The 25,107-nt window shown below is 33.8% G+C and overlaps 1 protein-coding gene across 7 annotated transcripts in view; it reads left to right on the top strand.

The window, feature by feature from the left end:
- The window catches only part of LOC141453928 (uncharacterized), a 133,456-nt gene that overhangs the window by 28,353 nt on the left and 79,996 nt on the right, over window positions 1-25,107 (top strand). For 5 of the 7 annotated variants that reach the window (XM_074127553.1, XM_074127554.1, XM_074127551.1 and 2 more), the window contains exons 1-2: window positions 20,558-22,178; window positions 23,157-23,333. In XM_074127553.1, the coding sequence (XP_073983654.1) occupies window positions 20,561-21,829 (1,269 nt within the window). In that variant the 5' untranslated portion in view covers window positions 20,558-20,560 and the 3' untranslated portion in view covers window positions 21,830-22,178; window positions 23,157-23,333. Of the gene's footprint in view, window positions 1-7,320; window positions 7,449-20,557; window positions 22,179-23,156; window positions 23,334-25,107 lie in introns of those variants that run through there. The other 2 variants (XR_012458313.1, XR_012458315.1) reach the window with 1 other exon arrangement.

Here is a 25,107-nt window from a genome sequence, read left to right as displayed (position 1 = left end):
AATAATAAAAATATTTTTCTTTGTCAAACGAGAAATGCGAATTTTCTTAAACAATATACTAAGCAACAAATTATTTACACTGCCGTGGTTTTTAATTTTCTATTAGCTTAGGATAAGTACCCTTTAAACATTGAAAAGAACGGCTTTGCTGTCCGCTGAAGTATTAAATTTCAATACTTTACGGCGATATGATTTTATAATTTATAATATTAATATTTTTTAATAAATAAAAATATATACTAAACTTGTTGCAAATAAAATATGTATACAAAGTTTTAATAAAAATCTTCGCAAAATGAAAAAAAGTAGGTCGCTGCCGTGTATTTAACCAAAAGTTTACTAATTTTAGACTTTTACAAACTTGCGATATTTTTTCTTAAAGTGGGGTATTTGTGGGCCTTAGAATCGTGGCTATGTGTCTACATCTACCATCTTGAAACTCATTAAGACGAAAGATTGTAAATTCGTTTTTAATTTAATTCGTTTCCATTCTTCACTGAGATAACATCTTTTAATTGGAGAGTTGATTTTTATAAGTATATTTTATTTTTTAAATACTACTGAGTTGTTGACACTAAATTGTTTGAAGTACTTTGTATCGGATCACTCCACCAGGGTTTTCAATTTGGTATTAACATAAATATTTAGCAATAATAATAATTTGTTTATAATAAAACAACATTTATTTTGTTTCCCACTGAAAATAAAAATCCTTGTTAAATTTAAAGTATGTTTTTAAATGAATTAATTTTAAAATTTAAATTAATGAATTATTTTTTTTAACCACTTTTCCATGCAGCTTACTCGTTTCGAAGTTAGTTAAAGGTGCGGAGGCATCGTTAAGTAGAAGATTTTGTTCAAAAGAAGTTTGTGCCTATCACGAAAGAGAGAAATAGGGAGCTCCGCTGTATATATTATGTGCGTCACAGAAAGTCGAATAAAATCTGGGGTTGGAAAAAAGAAATGATGGAGGCAGAAGCAAACCACAGCCATAAAGGAGTAGATTATATATGGCGCCCCACATATTTTATTTTGGAAGACGTAGTAGCTCAAAATTGTCTTCTTTAAAAAACTTCTTTATTTTGATGTTCACTGAGAGAAAATATAGTAAAATTAACAATTGCATTTAATTTAATGCTTCCTTTTATATGAATGTGCATTCATTCAGCTAAGCGTTGACTTTACCTTCACTTTAGATAAGCTACTGCAGGCTAAGCCAACAATACATTAGTGTGCATCTAGCCTAGTATACACATAGGGTTACTAAGGGAGTTATAGAGTTACATACAGTTAGTTACTGTGTTACACTTCCATTTCTGTGACAAAAATATTTTTCTTTCTATTTTAATGAAAAGTTTTATTTACTTTTACTATTTTCCGTATGAAATAGCCTTATCTCTGCATTCATTTACCATTCAGGAGAGGACAATTTAAACAATATATAGAGGCGACAGAGATTGTAATTTCAATTACAAGAATGAAGATCTATGATTGAAAACTGTCTGTCAGAAAATACTATACATTCTGAACCCTTTTTTATTTTATTATTTATTTTATTTTTTGGATAGGCACCAACCTCTCTTGAAGAAACTTAGGCGGGTGGAATTAGAGCAGGAGATCCTCTGAACCTATATCCTCAGGTCTGTGGCCAGTTGTCAGGAAGGGATCTGAGGTGTTTCACTGTTTGAATAAAAAAAATTGGGATTTTAATGATAATAAGGGTGTCGGGGTTTGCACTAGGCGGAATTTTCTAGATTGAGAAGTAGCCATATGGGTGAGAAAAAAAGGTTATTAAGGTTATTTAGGGTTGATGTTCTATTTATAAAAAGCTCCCTGTAATTCGCCGGGTCGGTATTTTTTTATTCAATCTGTTATTGGTTAGAGATTATTTAGAATATTTTCCTAGTAAAGTTGTTAAACAGTTTAATTTGTCGTGACTTTTAAATCTAGTGTGAGAATGCCAAGTGAGTCGACACAGTCTAGATACGTACTTTTGTTCTAGCTGTCATACTTTCGTGTACAGTCTGCTGTACACGAAATGTTTTTAGTGAAATATAAATTAAGGTCTGATACTTTCTCAGTTAATTAATGTTTATCATTAAATAACGATATTTGCCAGCGTGTTTACTGAATATTATAGAGATCAGGTTGTATGCTAATTATGCGTGCAACTATACGCGCAAAATAATTGGATTATTTGTTGTAATTACGTATTCAGTATACAAGTCACAACAATGTTCATATTGTTGGTAATTATGACAACCCAAAACCAAATTAGTAAGTTATCTAAATTAGAAGGTGTGTCCTCAACAAAGCTATATTATTGGGAGCAGTGAATCAGGTCACCTTTTCAAATTTTAAAGAAAGAAGAATTATGACTGATTAATTTTTTCCCATACTTATAAACCTTCAGGTTTTTATTTTTAAAATTGAAAAAGATGTTTTTTCTCATCCCTTCTCTAAAAAAAAAAATTAATATCCACTTCACTTGTTACAGCAAAAAAATTGTCGGAATTAGAAACAAAACTTAAAACGTTAAAATTGAAAAAGCTTCATTGACAAAATCCTAAATAAGGATTATGTCTAAAAAAAAACTTGTCAGTCTGTGTAGGCGAGATTTAAGATTTATTGCTTCTGACGATAATTTAGTGCGTTAGGTTTTCTTGTTGACTTTATTTTATTTTCTATTTTTGGTTCCTCTAACTTTATAAAGCAGAATGTTACAATTGTTTTTAATGGTATTTAGTGTATCGGCAACTTTTCTCATTTTACAAACCCCATACACTTTCAGCATGGCCAATTCTACCGATGTCAACTTTTTAAATTTTCTCTTAGCCTTTAATTAAAACAAAAAATGAATAAATAAAATAAATATCTACAAATATTTCTAAATCAGAGAAAATTGGATGAGTGATTTTTAGTTTCATATAGGTAATGGAAAATGTTGCTTGTTCTATAAATACAAACTTGAAATTAATGAATGTAAGGCGATTGTCCATCCCATACAATTTCTTAGTTTCAAGAAAGTTTCTTTGCTTAAATCGCTGTTAAAGAAAGTCGGTGACAGTTCATTGAAGATTTTTTTTTTTTGTAGTAAGATAAATGAGAATGGAATAAATTAAAGATAATTTAGCTAAACGTTGCCACATAACATGTAACTAATAATCTTTTCAAAAATCTAGACGACCTAAATAGAAATCGTTGAGAAGGAATCAGCAAAACCAATTGGATCAATTTCTCTGGTTAAATAAACTAAAAGCAATCGCGTATTGTTGTATTAAGAGATGAATATTAGCCCTATAGCATTGTTTGAAATAACCAAACTGAATTTAATTCAAAATAATTATGCTGACAAAATAAATTAATTCTTTTTTTATGAATACAAATAACAGTTATTATTTTGGATATTCCAAAATAACTGACATTGAGTCTCCTTGGTATCCGAAGAAGTTAATGGGATGGGTTCCACTGTTACACAAGGTACCCGTTTTTGTATTTCCGCTTTGCTCCTCTAAAAATCTCGTTCTCTCTCACTCTTCTAATCTAGTTCCCAACTCTGATGAGCTCTTCGAGAACTGGTTGGATAATTGGAATTTTCCAGTGAAATCACAAGACTTAGTTTTCCCTCTCTTTTTAATTTGCAACTCACCACAGTAACCTGCCACATCTCTTCTTCTTCTCCACTATCCTGTTTTCCCCCTCAAATCTGTTTTCTTATTCTGCAACCTATCCTGTAACAAACTTATAATAATTTCCAATCCCTACTTCCCCGCCTTCTAAAATAGTCTTCACCTCTAATGATTAAAATATTCATAAAAATTGTTCTATTACTGTTACATTCAACGTAACTTCTTCTCAAGTTAAATAACGTGACCACAAGGGACCAAAAAACCTAAAAGTTAACGGAGCCAAAATTCTAAGCGCAATTCTTTAACACTTTTGTTTGTATTAAGGATTCAATTAGCGAGGAATCGGTCCAGAACAAAAAACAATTCCGTCTTTTTGCCAACGTTTCGACATCACAAACGAATTTTTCTTCAAATGTGCCACATAGTCAAAAAACCGATACTGTTAACTTCAGGACAGACACATCTAATGTAGCCTCTTGCTATAATTTTATTATTAAGAAGTAAAAATATGCAACATCTTTTACGAAATTATTGCTCTGTTTCTTCAATATACTATAGATCATTTTCGTTTATATGTATGTGTAGTAAATAAGGTTTTTTTTTTTAGTTTTTTCAATGTTGTCATCGACGTATTAAAAGAATTTTCCAAAATCTGTTCTACTCTTTATAAACCTAACAATTTAATTATTCTATTGTATTTGTCCCATCACTATATAGTCATTCATTACTAAAATTCCCCGTGTAAGTCCCGTTATTTTTGTATATGTATGTATTACCTGTACTCTATTTTTGGTTTTCTGTAACTCAACCAACCCGCATAGCCACGTAAGTTCTTATGATTGATTATAATTTATTTCATTTCTTATCGTTTTAATATGTACGATTTATTAATATGTTGTAGCCCTGTGGTTCAATATTCTAAATTGTTGTGTTGTCTTATTTGTAGTATCCAGGCCCTGAAGTATCGTCATTTCCGATGCCTCATTATTGAATCCTTAATATAAATATTTTACGGTCACTAAAAGCTGATACAAATTCATAGTATTCTTTGTTGCAATTACTGTTGTTTTTAAGTTCAATGGTTTAAAAATTCAGTAAAAATTTTTCCTCTTTGATTATAGTGACTATTGCGCTTTTGTGATAGCTGAATATAAAGCCCATTAATAACTTAACCAATCACAAAGGAAATGTTTTACAAGTTTTACGTACTTATTACAATTGCGATTATGAAACTTAAATCAACTTTCTTTTAACTTCAAAATATGTTCGTTGATTAAGACCAAACAAAATCTACAAAATTTATGAAATGAATTAAATGTGAAGTTGATGGTAAAATGGAAACATCGTCTAGCACGTTTGAATTAAATTAAAAAAATAAAAAACTGCTTGTTGGAATTGTGTTAAAAGCATAGTGAGATTTTGCAAATTTTCTAAATAGCCAGTACATCGTTGTGTAATTAAATCAAAATTGGGACACATATTCCTCATTTAATGGTTAGGTTACTGTAACAATTGATTGGTACATGTTGTGAATGAAATAGGAAACCTAATTAGTACTATTCATAGTTACTGTGGTAACTTTGGCAAATATTCTCACAAACACCGGTACAAAGGTGAAGTGAACCAATTGTTTGGCCACATCGCTTTCACATGTTGCCCATTTATTTAGTTTTCGCCATGGTGAATATGTGAACAGCGGAACACTTACCCAGTAAAATTCATTTCGGATTCTGGAGCCCTTTAATAAATACTCCATCTCTAATTCGCTAACTTGGAAATTGTTAAAACAATAATTAAAAGAAAATTATTGGGTAAAAAGCTTTATCGAACTTAGATCTTAAATCTAAATAGGGCAGTGGAGCAAAAGGAAGCACAGATTGCAGGGTTTGTTCTTCCTTGTATGCTAACTCCTCGCTCTGGAAGCTCCCTAGAGTTAGTACAGCCAAATGGTACAGCTTCGTTAGGAGTTTATCGCTGATGGAAGGACACTGAGAGGGAATGCAGCTCTAAGGAATGTGGAAGGTGTAGTACACGTTTGGGTCGAGGATTCTACACCGAGGCTCGTGTGTTTAGGCCTAGGCCCGGTAATTCTTAAACCCATGGAAAAGTTTCCTAGTAGCGTTCAGTTTAACCTCAACAGAAAGTATTTAAGAAAGTATTAAAATTGACCTCCTCTCCAGAGCTGTCGTCTCGAAAATTATTTTTGTATTCCTGGGCAAACTTAGTTTGCAGAATTAACATACTTTTGGTGCCGGTCCATGTTAGAGTGGATAGAAATGAGACTGCCGTAGTCCTCGCTTGGTGTAGCGTCAAATGACCTTTTGTGGTGTCTGAACCTTTATTGCGCTTTCAGGGGCAGTTCTCTCTAGAAGGAGCTTAGGAAGGAGGATGAGTTCTGCAGAATTACGATTTAATATCCCTCGTTTAAGGCAGCCAAAAATCTGGAATAGATCTGAGGCATACCTTGGACTGAGTAAAAATAAACTTTGCCAGCTGATAGGTTTCATCAAGGGCATTGTTCAATATCCAAGCTGGGCCTGGAACATGTTCCGTAGGAGAGATGGAGGCAACTTTAATAAATCTCTTCAATAACTGCGATGCCATTGTTTAAAAAAGATATAGATGCTTAGAAGTTAGTTATCAGGAGATGTTTGAGTTCATAACCTCCTTTCTAGAACCTTCCCAAATACTGAGGCTTCTCGGATATCTTGGGCTGGAAAGTGTGCTGTGTAGGGCTTCTCCAACAATAAGAAAGGCACTCTAGAGTCGGAGTGCATCAATCTTGAGTTCCTTACAAAATGTTCAATAAAAGTAATAAATCTATTTGAGTTTCCTGTTAAACCAATTCAAAAAACCACCTGTTAAGTAAGACTCAAGGGATCTCAACAGGGTATTCTCGGTGAAAGTCAAAATCTAAAATCTAAAAATCACTATTAAAATTGAGATATTATTTAATCAAATTCATAATACTTGTAGATTTAGGCTTCATTTGGCGATTGTCTTTCAAAATTAAGATTATAATTATAATGAGGATCAATTGCTTTTATGTTCTTTAACTTTTACGAATTACCTAATTGCATATTAAAGGAACGGCTATATTTCCTTTGTGATCTACAGCAATTAATCGTTCAAAGCATTTTCTGAAACTAGATAATGGTACCAAATCATTTATCACCCTTAAATAGGTTTTATGTTCAATAATTTATTGTCCAATAGTTAATAAATGGAGCGTATTTTTATAACCCATCATACTTTTATTGTTTTTCTATAAATGCTATCATCATTGGTCCGGATGTAATATCCAGGTTTCTATTTTATTATAACAAAAATGAACGATCAGTTTTTTTCATTTTATTTTTGAACTAGGAATTTTGTTAACTTATTAAATTTTCACTAATCCATAAAGTATAAAATCTTTAGTTAAATGTACTTGAGCCTGAGTTATTTTTTTCCAAAATTATTTTTAATCATTATTACTCTTTTGGGGTTGCTCTATTACTGCATCCACACTCAAGAGATCAGTGGCGCTGCTGTATTTCCGTCCTTAATTCAAAATTCAGAGTATCTGTGTATGCTTAGTTTAAAGGTTTTCTAAATGATTTTTTAAAAAAAGTTATGATCATTTACCATTAAGCGATTGTTATATTCAGTGTTTAATCTTGTGATAAATAACTTTGTGTTTAATTTTTAGCTGGAGCTACCTAAGCAAGCGGCGCCAATGGTGTATTTGAATGAGGCGGAATGGAGGAGCAGGGAGTTGTGTTGAGAATGCAAATATAAGCTGAAGCTGAAGAGAGATTCTACTAAGGAGAATTAAAGGTAAACTTTCGAGATTTACAACAATACAATTACATTTGCTAACAAACAACAAAGACGAACTACTATTTAATGATAAAGGTGATTGATGACGCTGTAGAATGATTGCAGTATGAAATGATGATTTATATATAGAGCAAAGATGTGGAGATGTCGAGCCAGAGATTTGGTAGAATGTTTCGCGTTGAATATGTTTCTCTTAAAGACTGCTGCAGTCTGGGTGTGTGTGTCTCTCCTTCTATCGAGCCCCAGTTGGGGAAGATAGGTTCCTCTGAATTGGAATGGCAGTGAGAATGAAAGGGAGGAAGTGGTGCTTCTTCTTCCTTATATTTGTTTCTTTGAGATCTAATCCAATCATCATCTTCATCATATTTTTCTTATCGTTATCAAGCTTGCGAATAAATTGATTAATAATAATTGAATGTTTGACTGTAGTTACTTCTTATTTTGAGGCGGGTAGCTGTAAGGCATATTTTCTGGCCTCAATCTGCATTGCACAAAGGGGACATTCCGACAGGTAATTCCGCAAACTCTACGGAATCCTAATTTTACACTATTGACGCTGTGACTGCCGAATTATATTCATGTTGAATAATTGACAATCCACATAGATGCATGCCGGTAATCAGAGCACTACGTTCCTTAGCTCATTAAATAACTACATTTGATAGCCTCAAGGTAGTCCTCCATAATTCTCTTCAATTGAAGGCATGGGTGAATTTAACACCATTTCATGACCGTTATTAAGAATTCAGAAATGGCTCATACACTGTTTTCTTATATCACAGACCAATTAAGTCCTCTTCTACATTATCTTTCAGCTTTGACAAGTATTTTCCAGTGCTTTCAAAATATCCTGGCTTTATGAGAAAATTCTTATTTCTCTTTAACCTGTTCTCTAATTACATCCAGCGAACTTTGAACTTTGAACGCTGAATAACAATAGGCTTACTAACTCTATAAGATTAATTAAACATTTTTAAGTAATTTAATTTCGCAGTTGTTAAAATTTAACGAAATTTTAAAGGTTGAAAAGGGTTAAAAAAAAAACACTTTAAATGAAGGTTTTAATTTTCAAACATTGAGGTGTTCTTCATTTAGAGTATCAAAATAAATACAAATTCAGAAAAACACATTCATTTATAAACATATTTACATACATTTTTTTCACATTTGCAAAACTCCTTTCATTAGCTTCTACTTATAATGTACCTTGCTGGATAAGATATAAGATGTTTGAAACTTAAAACGTATAAAGTAAAATTGCAAAAATAAGTATGAAATATGTATGTATTATTGTAAGCATATGATAAGTAGTGTGAAGAGCTAGCTTATTTCTTGCAAGAAATAGACAAGAAATCTATGGAGAAGTTTCTAAGTTGGATTAGGAACAGATAAGGGTATTAGTGTAGAAGCAGTAAGAGTAAAGTTGCGAACTTCAAGGAAGACAGATAGCCCACACTCTGCGTGACACTACCCAATAGCTCCCCTCCACTCGTAGAATTTATGAACGACTTAAGGACTAAATTGGATCAGCTCCATTTTTCATAGACGAGCACTTAAAGTGAAGAACAATCTACCAGTTGGGCAATAAATTGACTAATATTTCGAGTGAATGTATGAATCCGTCATTGATAGGGGCGTTAACTATATTTCATTCCTTTCGGGAAATGAATTGGACTCTTACAGATTTTCAATTTGAGTTTTCTTAAGGGGGGATAATTTTTTTTTTCAGCTAACCTCAAATAAATATGAGGGGCAGCTAAGCTCAATAAGTGAATAAAGCTGAATTAACGCATCACTGACAAAATTGCGCAGATTAGCTTAAATTTTGTTAGCTAATACAAACTTAATTGTGTATGCGTTCGAATTTTGGTGCTAAATATAGCTCTAGCACGTTAAGCACGAACTAATAGATTAAGAGAGCACTAAAACTATATACGAGTGAATACTGTAACTCTAGTGAATTACTATCACAAACTTAATCACGTTACATACAAACCAATTTACAGTAACGTACCCATTTTAAACTAAATTCATTCAAGTAGATTGTTATTAATCCGAGTAAAGAAAGTATTATTATGAAAACGTAACAAATTTTTCATTTTTTAAATAATTTGTCCATTATTAAACAATAATTAATACTCTATATTTGATAATTTCACGCTTAGATTATTTGTATTCTTGTTACTGCTGCGTAAATTGGATCATTTAAAGAGTTCCTTCTACTGTTCCGACCATGTACGTCATGAACATTATATAATTTATAGTGTGACGTAAGCGCACATTCATGAGACATTCTTTGATTTCAAAAATTCAACAAAAAGCTTTTCTTTTTCGTTGTTTTGTTCACAATGAAAACAATTAATTGGCTCTGAAAAACTTTCCAGCTTATTTTACTTTAGCGTATTTATATTTGCTGAAAGAAAATCAACTGAAGGAAGCAGTCTTGAGATCCTGACTCGGTTCCTTTGAGATGCTTTTAAAAATTGTCTCTATCCGTATCCCATACTCCATGAGTGCAACATTTGCACTTCTGTCTACACGAGGCATGATGGGTGGGGAAGTTTTCGGCCTGAGAGCTAAGACTATGCGTTTTTAGTCTAAATAAGCATTAATTTTCCAACATAGTCACATTTAGATCAATTCTATAGTTCAAAAGAGTTGCACATCACATGCCCATATCTATGATATCCGTCGTAGCATGATTATTGTATCGAGTAACGGATAATGTCTTTGCACTGCGGGCCCTAAGATAGCCTTGAGCTATATAATGTAGTGTGTTCATTACTAGTCGCTTTCTTGTAGAAGTCGTCCATCTAAGGTTTAGAAGAAGAGTTTGTTGATGATGCAGATGAGCCAGTGTTATGTTTCGAAGTGGAAGAAGTAAATTGCATACAATTTATTTTAATTCTTCATTTACGGTTTCACGTGTTTGGTGATGCTGCAATATCTTGGTCAATATTACAGGAGAAGTTAGCTATATCCATAATGTTGGACTGCTGCTGATATTACGAATCTTGAGAGAGAAAACCCTGTGAGGATGCCCTCCACTCTATTTTTATCCCCACTATAAACACAACTAATTTACATTAAAATAATACATACTATTTACATATAAACAATTTCTGGACTAAACTGTTACGGATCGGATTGCTTGTTTGGCAAGAGTTGGAACGTTGAGGTAATAATCAGACAGAGCTATGGAGGGGCCGATGAAATACAGCTCTCTCCAGTAGTGATAGTTTGGTCTAGTTGTGCCAAGCTAGAATATGGCCCTTGGGCGAGATAAGAATAGGTGGTGACTCCTTCTTGGACCGGATCTTATAGGAAGCCCTATATTGCTACCAAGAATTAACGAAATTAACGTTATTTATTTCCAAAATTGATTCTTTAAATATCAGAAAACCGTTTGAATTTCTAATTATTAGGCAATTAATTTTAATAATATGGTTTCAAAACTAGCATGCTACCTTCAATGATCAGTTCTCAACGTTTCCTGTAAACTTTGAGTTTTAACTTAATTTTTTTAACTTTTTTACAGTGAACCTAATAAAATGACATTTGAAAACAGTCTATTCTCCTTAAGATCTTCTTAATTTGTATTAAAAATGCTTCAAATACAAGCATTATTAGGTCTTAAGAATTGATGAAGGGTTTGTTCTTTTAAATAGTCCAGCTTTTCCTATCCAAGACCTTAACCTAACCCTAACATACCTTTTTGGACGTTTTCAAAAAAAGCTTTGGTTCACTAAAAAGGGCTGAATTCAAACCGTGGCAAAAGTAGTGAGCGCTATCAGAAAGTAATCTAGTTAAAAAAGTATCTAGGTTTACTTTAGTAATGGCCTAACTGAGTCACCATATGTTCCTGTTACCTACCATCAAGAGATTTTAAGCTCCACCCTTTATTACACATCATAACTCCTGGACAAAATGATTAGTTTTGGGCTAAAATTTTTGAACTTCTAAAGCAGAGTGAAAGATTTAAAACTCTAGAGAAATAATAGTTTTGGGCTAAAATTTTTGAACTTCTAAAGCAGAGTGAAAGATTTAAAACTCTAGAGAAATAATAGTTTTGGGCTAAAATTTTTGAACTTCTAAAGCAGAGTGAAAGATTTAAAACTTTAGAGAAATAACTTCATCTCTTTAATAAAAGTAATGAAGTTTCAACTGTAATTCCGACTCATTCACGAAGAAAAATAATAGAATGTTTATTTTTAAATTATGTTTAATTTTATAATTAATTTTCTCTCAGAGACACACTAAGTAAATGTCCACAAAATAATTAATAAGAGGGTATAAAAATCTTTATTATAATTAAGAGAAATTTTTGTTTAAAAATTAAGAACGAAAGAAAACACTTTTAGAAACGATGTTTTTATTATATCTCTTATAATTAATTTTTTGTTTAATTTTATTTTTCTATTCTCATTAAGTTTTTATTTCATTTTATTTTTTCTTTAAGTGAAATTAAAGTTTGGTTTTATTTCTTTCATTTTTTAAAGTGTTAGCAGCAGTAGAAAGTTTATCGTCGTGAAATTAAAATATTTTATAAAAATTAATTAAATTTTTAGTAACAATCTCTTTTCTAATTGTGCTTTTAACGTAAAATTACTCCGTAAACAGCGATTAACTTCCATAAGATGAATATTTTTATTTTCAGTAATTATAGCGGTTGAACTTAACGCTGAAAACAATGGTGTGGATCGCGTGGCGTGTTTGTTGACTGAAAAAGGAAATTCACCTACCTAGAGCCAACACAGACAGCCTTCAAATCAGATATTGCAGATCACAGAACATCATTGTTTCAGTGAGTTCAGGGTTTGCTTTGACGAGAGATGTTAGTTATATCCAAACAAGGATAGCTTAAATGCTCGTATAAATTGTGGAAGTCGGCTTTCATTTGATTTGAATTATCTGTTCTGATATTCCCTCTTCCCTTTTTTTAAAAAAAATTTAACTTTTACTGTTCCATTTAGCTTTAATCATTAATTTAAACCTTGGCCTAAGTTAGAGTATGAGAATGTAGGAGAAGACTCATTGGCACATCGAGAAGCTCACCTGGGTATTCGCGACATTCCATGATAGAGGGCAGCATAAGAGATGATGCTTCCCCAAGCAATTTTATTAGAGAAAATTAAAAATTGGAGAACTAAGGAATCGGAGAAGTCCTTGGAAGAACATAAAAGGGTGCGACCAAATTAAGCTGAACATATATCTTACTAGTCTACGGCTAAGAAGTACAAGAAGAAGCACCCTCTTCCTGACAAGGATATCTATTAAGACTAAGATGATAGCAGCTCCAACTCCTTGTTGAAAATAATAGAGAAGATCAAGTATGTTCTGCTAAGTGCTTCATACTACGTGCAAGTACCATAAAGATGCTATTTCACGTATTTTGAGTTGAAGAGTTTTTGTTATTAGTAAATCAGTCACGCACTTAATCAGCATTTCTTACTCACGAATATTATGCGAACATTATTTGCATACATAACCATGAAGTGCAGAATGGAATAACTGTCATTTCTGTTATATACTCATACTCGTACTCGTATATTCAGCAAACCATTGTCTTGATAGTGAGAACAAAATTTAGAAACCTCTGTTGCTTTTAATTTGTTTTTGGAAATTTAATTCTTTTATTAAAAAATTAAGAGTTAATTAACAAAAGAACATCTTTATCATTAAGTTACGATAAATAACTATCGTAAAAACAACAGGTCATAAACTTAAAACAAAAAAATAGTGAACATTGAGATAATGGATTGAAAAAATAAAATAAATATAGAAGGCACCACAGAAATATGTATTCTAAGTGTGGGGGTGTGTTTGTTTGAAGCGGTGGCGAGCAGATGGCGCTAGATCTTTTCCAGCGCTGGAAAACCTCATATCTCTCTTTTCTTTGCCACTTCAAGTGTGAAGTGATAAACTTGGACAGAGTCACGTGCTACGGTTGTTGAAGGTGTCTCCGCTACACCTTCTGTTTCTTCTGCCCTTTTATTCTTCCTTTTATCAACTCAAATATTTGTTATTTTTCTTCTCTTCGTAATGTTCATCCATTTTATTTAAAAAAATATTTTATAAGATTATTGTACGATATTTTGTTTTTTCAAGAGAGTCAATGTTAAATTATACGAAACATCTAATGCTAACGGTAGTGTTAGAAGAATTTACAGAAACTTTCTGATTGGATAAGTAAAAGGTTTCTGCCTGCATTCCAACAGTTTCCCTACAACACCAAGGGGAAATTAAGCATTCATGAAGTAGACAGTAATAAGGGATTATTAGCTTTCTTCCCCTCTAACATAACTCTCTACTGCGACCTTTAAGATTAGTCCCTCCATTTCTGATACCAGGCGAAGCCCAACGCGACCTCAGATATTCAAGAAATCCCAGAATCCGCGAGGGTTGCAGGTGGGCCCTCCCACAAACACCTAGTAGCTTCCCCATAGGTAACGGAATTACAGTCAGAAGGTTTAATAGTATTTCCTTTATCTCTCCACTGAAATTGAGGCGTTATCTCGTTCCAGACCCACCTTTTTCAGGTGTCCTCTTAGTCGACAATGCTTCGTGAACAATCTGTTAGCATTAGCAGCAGATTTTTGAGAAAACCAGTCAGCTTATGGAATTTATTTTACCTGTGGCTGAAGCCAAACTACAGATTTGTTCCGAGTTCTAACTATCCAGACAAATTTTCGCCTAGCTTAAAACTGTTTTTCCGTCTTAGTGGAGAAGGTAGGTTATTTAATTAATAATTCCCTGAGTGTTGATGTTCAGAGAGTTTTATGGTTCTTAGACAGATTTGTAATGATAGCGTCATATTTTTCGGTTCTCAGTTTTTGTAAATTTCTTTTAAGTTGTCTCATGAGTCTAATGTCATTCTGCCACAGGTTACCGTATAGTCGCCAGAGATGAGTGTACCAATACATTTATATAGGTTTATTTCATTTGGCATAATTACGAATTAATTATGAAGCTTAATTTTAATTAATAATAAAACTTAATCGCTTATAAATTACATGATAAATTTTAACTGAATTCTGTAATACTTCAAAGACCTACTAATGGAAATTATTTATATTAATTTATATTTGTTGAAATAAATCTGTATCTGATTTATCTGACAATGCATTGGTTTAGTTAAACTGGTCAAATTGTGTAAATGTAAGCGAGATTATGCACAGGTGGAGATATAATTAACAAGCTATAGAATTGACAATTATGATTAAGTTGCTGAGAATTCTAATTTATTGCCTTTGCAAAGAAGCGGAATAATCGAAAATGGTTATGCAAAATTAATATTAAATTAATGGTTATTTAAAAAAAAAGTTGCAGGCTAAGCAGTGCACAGAAACATAATTGCAGCGTTACATATTCTCCTCTATTCCTAAACTTCTTAAGTAAATTCTGACTTACCTTCTTCCGATAACTGAGTAAATGGATTTCTTTGTTTTTACAACTTCTCATTTCTAATTCCCAAAGTGAAATGTTCATTACAACTCTTAACCCCAAACGGACATTTTCTATTATCACTTAAGATTGAAGAAAAATCCTGATGCACATTTACCAAAGTGCCTTCAATCCTTCCGACTTCTTCCACAACTCTCCGTGGTAATAGGTGCATTGCCCTGCCAAAAGAGAAGCTGGATAAAACCCCTCTGACAGTGATTAAGTGCTAGTGAGCACGTTTCATTAAACTCCCTCCAAAAGCACACGTTCAGAAGTTTCCGGCTAATTTATTATCATTTTCCTTGTTATTTGTCTCTTTTTTTTAAATCCTGGATCCTAAAAAAAAAAGGAAAATCCTGGATTCATTCTAAGTCTATAAAGAAACGATAAGCTGTTTCTAATTTTTGGAATTGTAATAACAAGAACAGCATAGCTATTCTTTTTTTCTCCCTCTGTCGATATTTTCTTAACTAGAAAGCTTCTTAAATCACAGAAAACCAACCTACTTTGCTTGCTAGAAACCTTCTCCTCCTCTTCCGTCCGCGCTCCTTCTTTATTAAGCATCTAGCATGCCATTCAAACAGACCTAAAAGTCTTTTTTACAAAAAAAAAAATTATGTACAATTGCATGTTTGATAAATGCAGGGCTATAAAAATTTTAAATTCATTAAATAGTGTAATCATTCTAGTGAACATTATTAATATATATTAATAGTTTCACCCTATTACAGTGCTCTGACAAACCAACTCTCAAAACAGATCCTAGAACTCAGTTTTATCAAGGAAACTTGACCTTCAAATAGCATTAATTTTTGAAAATGTGGTTTGCTCCACAGAGTTGGTTAATTGTATTCTTTTAAGTTTTGAATTTTTTTATTAGAGATTGGTTCATCAGTTGGGTGCAGAGAATTTGAATACTATTTACAATACTTCTGTCACATACTCCACTTTTAGATTCAATAATATTTGAAACTCCGCAAACAAGTAAGTAAGTATTTGACAAAATGTGAGTTCTTAACTAGCAACAGATGAACAAATCTCTAAAGATGGATGGTGTTAAGTAAATTCATTGAAAAATTTGGAAGTTGTGGTTTATCATCAAACAACAACAAGGTACTTTGTACCTTGAGTCGCAGTCTGTCTGTGTAGGGCAGTCGGTCATGTGAGTTGGGCTAGTGAGTGCGTGTTTAAATCATATCATATCAGGAGTATACTCCACTATCATTTTGAATTATTCTTTAAACCAACTGTAACATTGTAAATTGGATATCCATTTAACTGTAACGTATGTTGAACTAATTAAACTATATATCAATTTATTTCTTAAACATTTTCTGATCAATCAAAATAATTTACTAAACATTTTCTGGTCCCATCCGGGCCGGATTTTGAACTAACGATCTACAGATATACAGTCCACATCTATTATAGAGCATTCAGATTAAACAGTGTTTGTCTCAATCAGGCTATAATGCCTAAATAACTAAAAATAATTGTATTTTCAATCAAAACCATTATATTATATTATTATTTTTGCTGTTACTGTGAAATACTGATTAATATTTTCAAAGAAAACCATAGCTATAGTTTCTTAACACACTTGAAAAATTAAAATAAAACTAAATTCGTCATTTCATCTAAATAATCTTTAAATTATAGAAATAACTAACCATGCGGTACTCGAGTTTTGGAGTACGCTGTCGTTAGTTCTGATTTTTGCCGTAAGTTAAAGCGTCATAGAGCTATCGCTTCCGTTAATTTTTAAAGTGTGTTGCTTTACGAAGTGTGGCAATAAAATTTAGGTATAATCCTAAATACAAGAGTAATTAATTATTGTATTTTCATATTTGCAAACTGCATTTCAATATTAACTATCACTATTTTGTAGGCTCTCATTTGTTCAATGTAATCATTTCTGATTTATTTAATTTGTGTTTATTTTCATAATTCTTTGTGTTTATCTTGAATCAAAGCCTATGTTAAGTTAGAATTATATGTAATATTATCTTGTTGTCTCTATTTATAGACGTTTACATTAGTTATTAATTCATGCATATTTTATGTTATTTGTATTATTTTTCTAGCTTTCTGATTTTGCTCTAATCTTCTGAATTCTGTAACTTTCCTTTTCTCTTAATATCTATCTTTGCGTATTCCGGTATATCTCATTTTATTTTACATTTTTTAACATGACGGAACCTCTCAAGCTGTCATTAGATCAAAAAATCATCCTGCATAAAGACAAGGCGTTTTCGCTAGCCGATGATATTAAGTCAATTTGTGAGACTGGCCGCCGAATTAGCACTGATTCCACAGCAATTTCGTTATTTAAAGGGATGTTTAGATCACTTGATGTAACTTATGAAAAATTTATGAATGAATGGGCTGAAATTAAGTCACTTTATTTGGCAAAGGATGCAGAATCGGAATTTCCGTCCAAACGAGAATCGACAATTCTTAGGGCTACCAAAGACTTTTATTATGAAGCCGGGGCTATTTTTGAAATTCATTGCGCCTCATATCAACCCAGGCCTACCACTTCAATTCAGAATTCACTGTTAGACCTATCTCAGTGTATTTCTATTCGATCACGACTTCCTCATATCACAATACCAGTATTTTCTGGCAAGTTGCAAGATTGGCCCTTATTTAGAGATACTTTCAGTTCCATGGTCCATGATGAAACTTCGTTGACAGCTGTTGAGAAATATCACTTTCTTCTTGCTAACTTACAGGGTTCTGCCCTTTCTGTCATTAAACATGTACCAGTTTCTGAGGTAGGCTACGAACAAGCCTGGTCAGCATTGCTTCAACATTATGACAATAAGAGAAAACTCGCAGCATTCTACCTTGACCAGATACTGAATTTTAAACCTCTCACAGGTAAAGCTACAGCAGCGTCATTGCAACACTTTATGCAGGTTGTCATTGAAAATGTCACTTCCTTCGAAAAAATTAAAATTCCTAATTCGTCAAAGTACATTATGTTTGAACTAGCTCTTCGCTGCTTGGATGAAAGCACAAGAGAGTCATTCGAATTGGCTGCTGCAGATGAATTTCCCACTTGCGATGACCTAGCCAAATTTGTGCGAAAGAAGGTAAACGCCAAAGACATTACAGAAAGGGGCAAAAGGGATTTAACTCCAATCCTTAATCAACCTTTTAAGCACAATAACACTAGATCAAATAGAACTCCTATCAAACCTTCCAATTCATTCTTTACAAATACAACCTCTTCTCCATCAGTAGTAAACGAGGCGAATCAACTTGTTTCTTCCTCTCGTTCTCCAACATGTTTTCTATGTAAGCAAAGGCATAAGCTTACGGAATGTCCCACTTATGTTCGAGGCACGCCTAAACAACGTTATGATATTTTAAAAAATTGGGCTGGCTGTAAAAATTGCCTTTATCGTGGCCATCGTACGAGAGAATGTACTTCTCGTTGGAAGTGTCGCCAATGTGGAGGACGTCATCATACCACCTTACATTTACAACCATCCATACCTAGTGTGCCATCCATTACTCAGCCGACTTCTCAGTTACCTTCTACTAATAAGGAGGAACCATCTGCTACAAATGTAGCATTCTCTGCCATTTCTGCTAACCATACCCCGGAAGTGCTTTTGGGCACAGCAATTGTTCAAATTTGTGACGTCAATGGTGTTTTCCATCCGATAAGAGTAGTTATAGATTGCGGTAGTCAATACTCTTTTATAACAGAATCATGCGCTTCCATGTTACAATTACCCTCTATTCCCTTTAACATATCTGTATCTGGAATTGGTCAATCCATGTTATTAACACCAACCAAGAAGGTAATGTGTACATTACGATCACTTTGCTCCGTATCACCTGACCTCCACACAGAGGCTGTTGTTATCCCAATCATTACACAACAATTACCCCATCAAAGGTTACCCCCATCAATATGGAAACGCTACATTCATCTGAATTTAGCGGATCCTGACTTCTGGAACCCAGGTCCTATTGATTTTCTTCTCGGAGCGGATCTTTTCTTACAGATCTTAGACTGTTCTTCACCTCCCTGTGAGTTTAATTTTAATCAAAAGGAACCAAAACTACTTAGTACCATCTTTGGTCAAATTATTATGGGTAAATGCACGGAGCTTTCCTGTTCTCAATCTACATCATCATTCTTTATTACTTCTTCAGATGTTTATTCCCTTATGGAAAGATTTTGGGAAATCGAGACCATCAAAACTGAGCAGCCCACTTTATCACCCGACGATCAATTTTGCGAAGATCATTTCAAAGCTACTCATTCTCGAATGCCTGATGGGCGTTATGTCGTTTCATTGCCATTTCTCTCCGTACCTAATTATCTAGGCCCAACACATTTGTGTGCTTTACACAGATTACGCAATGTGGAGTTTAAACTTGCACGCGATTCCGCTCTTTCCCATCAGTATCATTCATTTCTGCAAGAATATCTTGACCTGGGGCACATGGTAACAACTAACAGACCCGTAAAATGCGTAATACCTCATCATGGGGTTTCGAAGATTGTAAACGGTGAATCGAAATTGCGTGTTGTTTTTGACGGTTCTTGCAGAACAACTTTTGGATCACTAAATGATTATCTGGGTGCAGGCCCCAAACTACAAACGGATATCAGTGACATCATTTTGAATTTTCGAAAACATCGATTCGTGATTACTGCAGATATTGTTAAGATGTATCGTCAGATACTTATATCCGTTGATGATAGAGTCTATCAACATATTTTGTGGCGCTTTTCTTCTGATCACCCCATTGAAGAATTCGAGTTAACCACAGTTACCTATGGACTCAAATCATCTCCCTTCTTGGCCTTACAGGTCATTCAACAGCTTGTGACTGATGAAGGTGCACTTTTTCCTCTAGCCACTAAGGCTCTTACCCATGACACCTATGTTGACGACATAGTCACGGGTGCAGTCTCCATCATGAATTCGAAGAGGAAAGTTTTCCTCCTTAAATCTAAATCTAAATTGGCTCCACTAAAGCCCATGACAATTCCCCGCTTGGAACTTTGTGGTGCATTATTGCTTGCTTCATTGTACACATCTATTGCCAAATTCATTAAACACCTCCGAATCGAATCTACTTGGTTTTTCACCGATTCAGCTACTGTGCTTAGCTGGTTTCAAATTCCAGCACACACATTGAAGACCTTTGTTGCACATCGCGTAGTTCGCATCAGCGAACTAACCGATATTAAATGCTGGAAGCATATCACTTCCCATGAAAATCCTGCCGACTGCTGCTCAAGAGGTTTGCTGCCAACCCAGTTATTGAATCATCCCTTATGGTGGGCGGGCCCCCCGTGGTAGATCCAACCTGAGACCTTATGGCCCTCAAATGAAACTAGTATCTCGTCTGAAAACATACCTGAAATCAAATCCTCTCATGTAACGTTAACTGTTACTTTTCACGTATCGGATTTCATCAACTGGCCTGAAAGATTTTCTAAATACCGTCGTCTGGTCAATTCGTTAGCTTACGCCCTCAGATTTGTACCAAAATCAAAGTTTTCCGATCACATCAGACCTAAGGGTCCTATCACTGCTTTAGAATTTGACGCTGCTAACATCAAATGTATCAAACTTTTACAACATCATTATTATCCGGAAGCGTTCAATGATCACCTTAACCCAACTCCATTAATGTTATGCCTTAATGTATTTGTCGATCAAACTGGTATTCTTAGGGTGGGCGGTCGCTTACGCCATTCTTCCTTACCTATTGAATCCAAACATCCAATTTTACTTCCAAGACGTTCTCAATTCACTAACATTTTGATAGATTATTTTCATATAGAACATGCACATGCCGGACCTGCAACTCTTCTTGCTGCTATTCAACAACAATATTGGATTCCTGCTGGACGGAGTTTGGTGAAACAACGGAAACGAACATGCATCATCTGCCATAAAATGACCAAATCAAACCGAGCACCACTTATGGGCGATCTACCTCCCGAGCGGCTGTCTTCAGTCAGAGCTTTCTACCAAACAGGAGTAGACTTTGCTGGACCATTTCTATGCAAGGAGACGCCTCGACGAAAGTCACCGCTGGTGAAGGTGTATTTATGTTTATTTGTATGCTTATCTACCAAAGCAGTTCATCTTGAATTGGTGCATTCACTATCCACTGAAGCTTTCATTGATGCTCTAGATCGTTTTATTGCAAGGAGGGGCAAACCTGTTAAAATGCTCTCCGACTGTGGAAAGAACTTTGTTGGCGCTGCTAACTATCTAGCTGAAGTAGCTGCCTGGCATGACTCAGAAACTACTCAAGCATGCATTCTTGATCACATCAATCATCATCATATCACATGGTTATTTAATCCTCCTCAAGCACCTCATTTTGGTGGAATCTGGGAGGCAGGAGTCAAGTCTACCAAAACTCTGCTTCGCAAACTTATTGGCAGTTCTACATTTTCATCCCAAGAGTTGAACAACATCTTCATAAAAATCGAAGCTATATTAAACTCACGGCCGCTTCAACCTCTGTCTACAGACCCTCAAGATCTTCTACCTCTCACTCCGGGGCACTTTCTAATCGGAGCGCCACTCACTGCTCTTCCTGAAGCCACATTAACAGACGTACCTCTTAATCACTTAACTCGTTGGCAATATCTGAGAGAGCGAGTACAACATTTTTGGAATCGTTGGCAGAAAGAGTACCTCCAAACGCTACAACAACGTACCAAGTGGATTACTACAACAACCAATTTAAAGGTTGGTGACATGGTCCTCCTAAAAGATTTACACACCTGGCCATTACAGTGGCCCCTTGCTCGAGTTATCAGTATTCATCCTGGCCCTGATGGTATCGTTCGAGTAGCTACTGTGAAGACAGCTCAAGGAGTCTATAAGCGCCCTGTAACTAAGCTAGCACCTCTACCTCAACTGAATGAGAACATGCCTTAATCAATTTCTACATCATATCCAGACCACCATCCACATCATCACGCAACTTCTCATCACATCACATCTCATATTATTATCTTCAAAGTTCTTCAAAAGTTCCAAATTTTGGTGGGCGGTATGTTAAGTAAATTCATTGAAAAATTTGGAAGTTGTGGTTTATCATCAAACAACAACAAGGTACTTTGTACCTTGAGTCGCAGTCTGTCTGTGTAGGGCAGTCGGTCATGTGAGTTGGGCTAGTGAGTGCGTGTTTAAATCATATCATATCAGGAGTATACTCCACTATCATTTTGAATTATTCTTTAAACCAACTGTAACATTGTAAATTGGATATCCATTTAACTGTAACGTATGTTGAACTAATTAAACTATATATCAATTTATTTCTTAAACATTTTCTGATCAATCAAAATAATTTACTAAACAGATGGAAAGTCCAAAATCGTTCCTCTCAAAACAGGAATTAAAGAAAACAAGTAAGGTGGAAAAGATAAAATCAAGGATGGTGTGAACTCAGATCGAGCTGAGTATTCTACACTGTTTATTTGGACAAACTACATATGAGCGTCTAAAAAAATCGGTAGATGACCAAAACTTTGGACAGGCTATCACATAAAAAGAACTGTGTTTTTCAACATCCGGACCCCTAAACAACGAGAAAAGTGTTGGCATCCTGCTACTAATTATCTATGGAAATTGAACCCAAAGTTTGGAACATAACTGCAGAAAGATATTAATTGTACAGCACCACCATATTTTCAAGAAAAAAAAAACAGGAAAAAATCCTTGAATAAACGATGTAAAAATAGTTAAATAGGCTGAAAATGCTGAAATTTTATAAAAATTACTAAAAAATATATAAATAAATAAAATAAGAGAACAGTATGAACAGCTAGAACTGCTACAATGAATTCTTATCACGTCTCTTTCTTATCAAGAACGTTCAGTAGATCTCTTCCGTTTAGCTAATAACTTTCAACAAATTAGGTTAGGCCCTAATAATGCTTTCAATGGAAAGTGTTTATGGAAATTGCCTTGGGCGACAATTTTGTCTAGTATCTTCACAGAGTTTCCACTCTTCTAAATATTTTGGTTGTTTATTTATTTTTTGTTTTTGTTTATAAATTAGTTTATAAATATGCAAGCATTTAATGTAAACTTCAGTTGTAAATGGAATGCTAAGGTATGTGAGAATAGTTAAGTCACTGACACAGAAAGAAGCGTTCTCAAGCAACCTAGGATTTTTTGTTTATGTATATTCATATTATGTTGAAATGTACTAAAATTATAATCTGATTCATTACATTTCTTGTTTCTGTATGTACAGCAGCAGCAAATCAGAGGAGACCAGCTGATGTTTGTTAAGAAGATAAGTGCAGCTGTTCAGGACTTCTGGTGCGTCGTGGAAATGGAAGGTCATAGCCGGAAGAAAGTAGCTGCGCGAGTCGTTGTGCCAAGCATCCCTTTCGCTAAGGGCACTACAGGATGTTTCCAGCCACAACAAGTAAGTAAATTCTTAAAAAGAGCACAATGTTTACAAAACTGAATAAATTCGAAAATATTTTATCAAAATATAAAAATTTTAAAGTTATCTTAGAAACTTGTTAAAGGTAAAATTTTGAAAGTGTGCTTTTTTTGTTTTATTTTTTAAAAAAAACATTGCGTTCACCATCTTTTATTGTTTTCAAACCAAAACTGTTACTTCCGGCTGAAGAATTGTCTTTTGTAGGAGATTAAAATGTACATTGATGCTATAGAATATTGATTTGAGAACTTCCATAACAAAGGGCCAAAACTATTTCAATAAGTGACAAGTGACATGGTAACGTGTTAACCACCGCTGAGTCCGAAAGTGGCATCATTTGTGTTGGGAAATGTTACACATACGCGCTTACGTGTTCATTAACGCCCTAGTGAGATGAGTATGTTGATATGTTAGAGCTCTGTATATTGAGGTTCTGTCAGATGTTGATTTACACAGTTAGCGAGCTGTGGAAGTAATTAGTCCAGTCAAGGCATGTACACTCCTCCTCCCACTTTAGTAACTAAGGGTGTAGTACATCTCCACCATTATACCTATACAAGTATGTGAAAAGTGGTAAATTAAAAAATAAAGTTGAAAGTATAAACTTAAAAGAAGAAAATAATGTTTAAGGGAGTGATTGGTAAAAAGAAGCAGATAATTTATTAATTAGAAAACAAACTAATTTAAGCAAGTCGAGTTGGAAAATAGATTTTTTCTGCAACCGTGTAGGGAAGTTCTCATTACTCAATTAAAATCAGCTGTGTAATGCCCAACTTCCCACACTAGTGGGGGGAAATTCCCATTAGTGTCACTTTCCGCACAAGTGAGTGGAAAAACTTTATTGTGCTTCCTTGATATAAGAAGTTTTGTTATTAACATAAATATTTTCTGTAAAACTCTAATAAGCTTATTTAAATTTATTTTATTTAAATAATTAAAAAACGAATATTAAAAAATAAAATAAAAATTGAAAGGAATATAGAAATAAAAATAATACTTTAATAAATAATTAGATATTTTTAATTATAACAGTTAAAAAGGTTATAGTGTTACCTTACAGAAATTTAAAATGGATTCTAGTGATGCCTGTTTAGAAAACACTCCTCCATCAATAAAAGAAGCAGCAGAAAATGTAATAAGTAATGTAAATACGTAAGTAATGTAAATAATTGTAATATAACAATAAATGTTTATAATAAATAAATTACTTTTTGTAGACTGTAAAAATGAAATTTTTAATTTTATTAGTTAATAAATGGTTGCTGAAAAAATATAATATTTAACTCTAGTGTAAAGTATTTTCCTCACACGCGGCAATTTGCACTTGCACTCGCATCGCTTCGCTCGCTCGTGCGTGCAAACCCTGCCTCGCGTGAGGAAAAGTACTACTTTCCACACTTGTCAAATAAATAACTAATATTCTCTGACAAACTCTTCTGACGGAATAGAAGTCGGATGTTTGAATGCGGAACTCGAAATATAATGACTGGGAAATACATCTGTTGCCTACCAACTTAATTTTTTGTAGATTTTGTTAAATTCTCCATTTTATTATTAAAACTTGAATCGGAAAACAATAATTTTTTAACCACAGCAAATTTATGGCACTAAAATATCTCTAGGAGACAGGAGTATTGTATTAAAGAATCTATTGGTTTCTACACATTGTTGGCGCTGAGAACCATTTAGTAAATAAAGCGCTGAATGGTTGAATTATTTAAAACTGGTAGCGTTTCATTTTTTAATAAGTTTA

This window comes from Rhodnius prolixus, unplaced genomic scaffold, assembly GCF_049639745.1.
Source record: "Rhodnius prolixus isolate KJV_2025 unplaced genomic scaffold, Rpr scaffold_9, whole genome shotgun sequence".
In the NCBI taxonomy this organism is placed as follows: domain Eukaryota; kingdom Metazoa; phylum Arthropoda; class Insecta; order Hemiptera; family Reduviidae; genus Rhodnius; species Rhodnius prolixus.
Note: the sequence above shows the minus strand (reverse complement) of the source record. Positions and strands in the feature narration are given on the sequence as shown.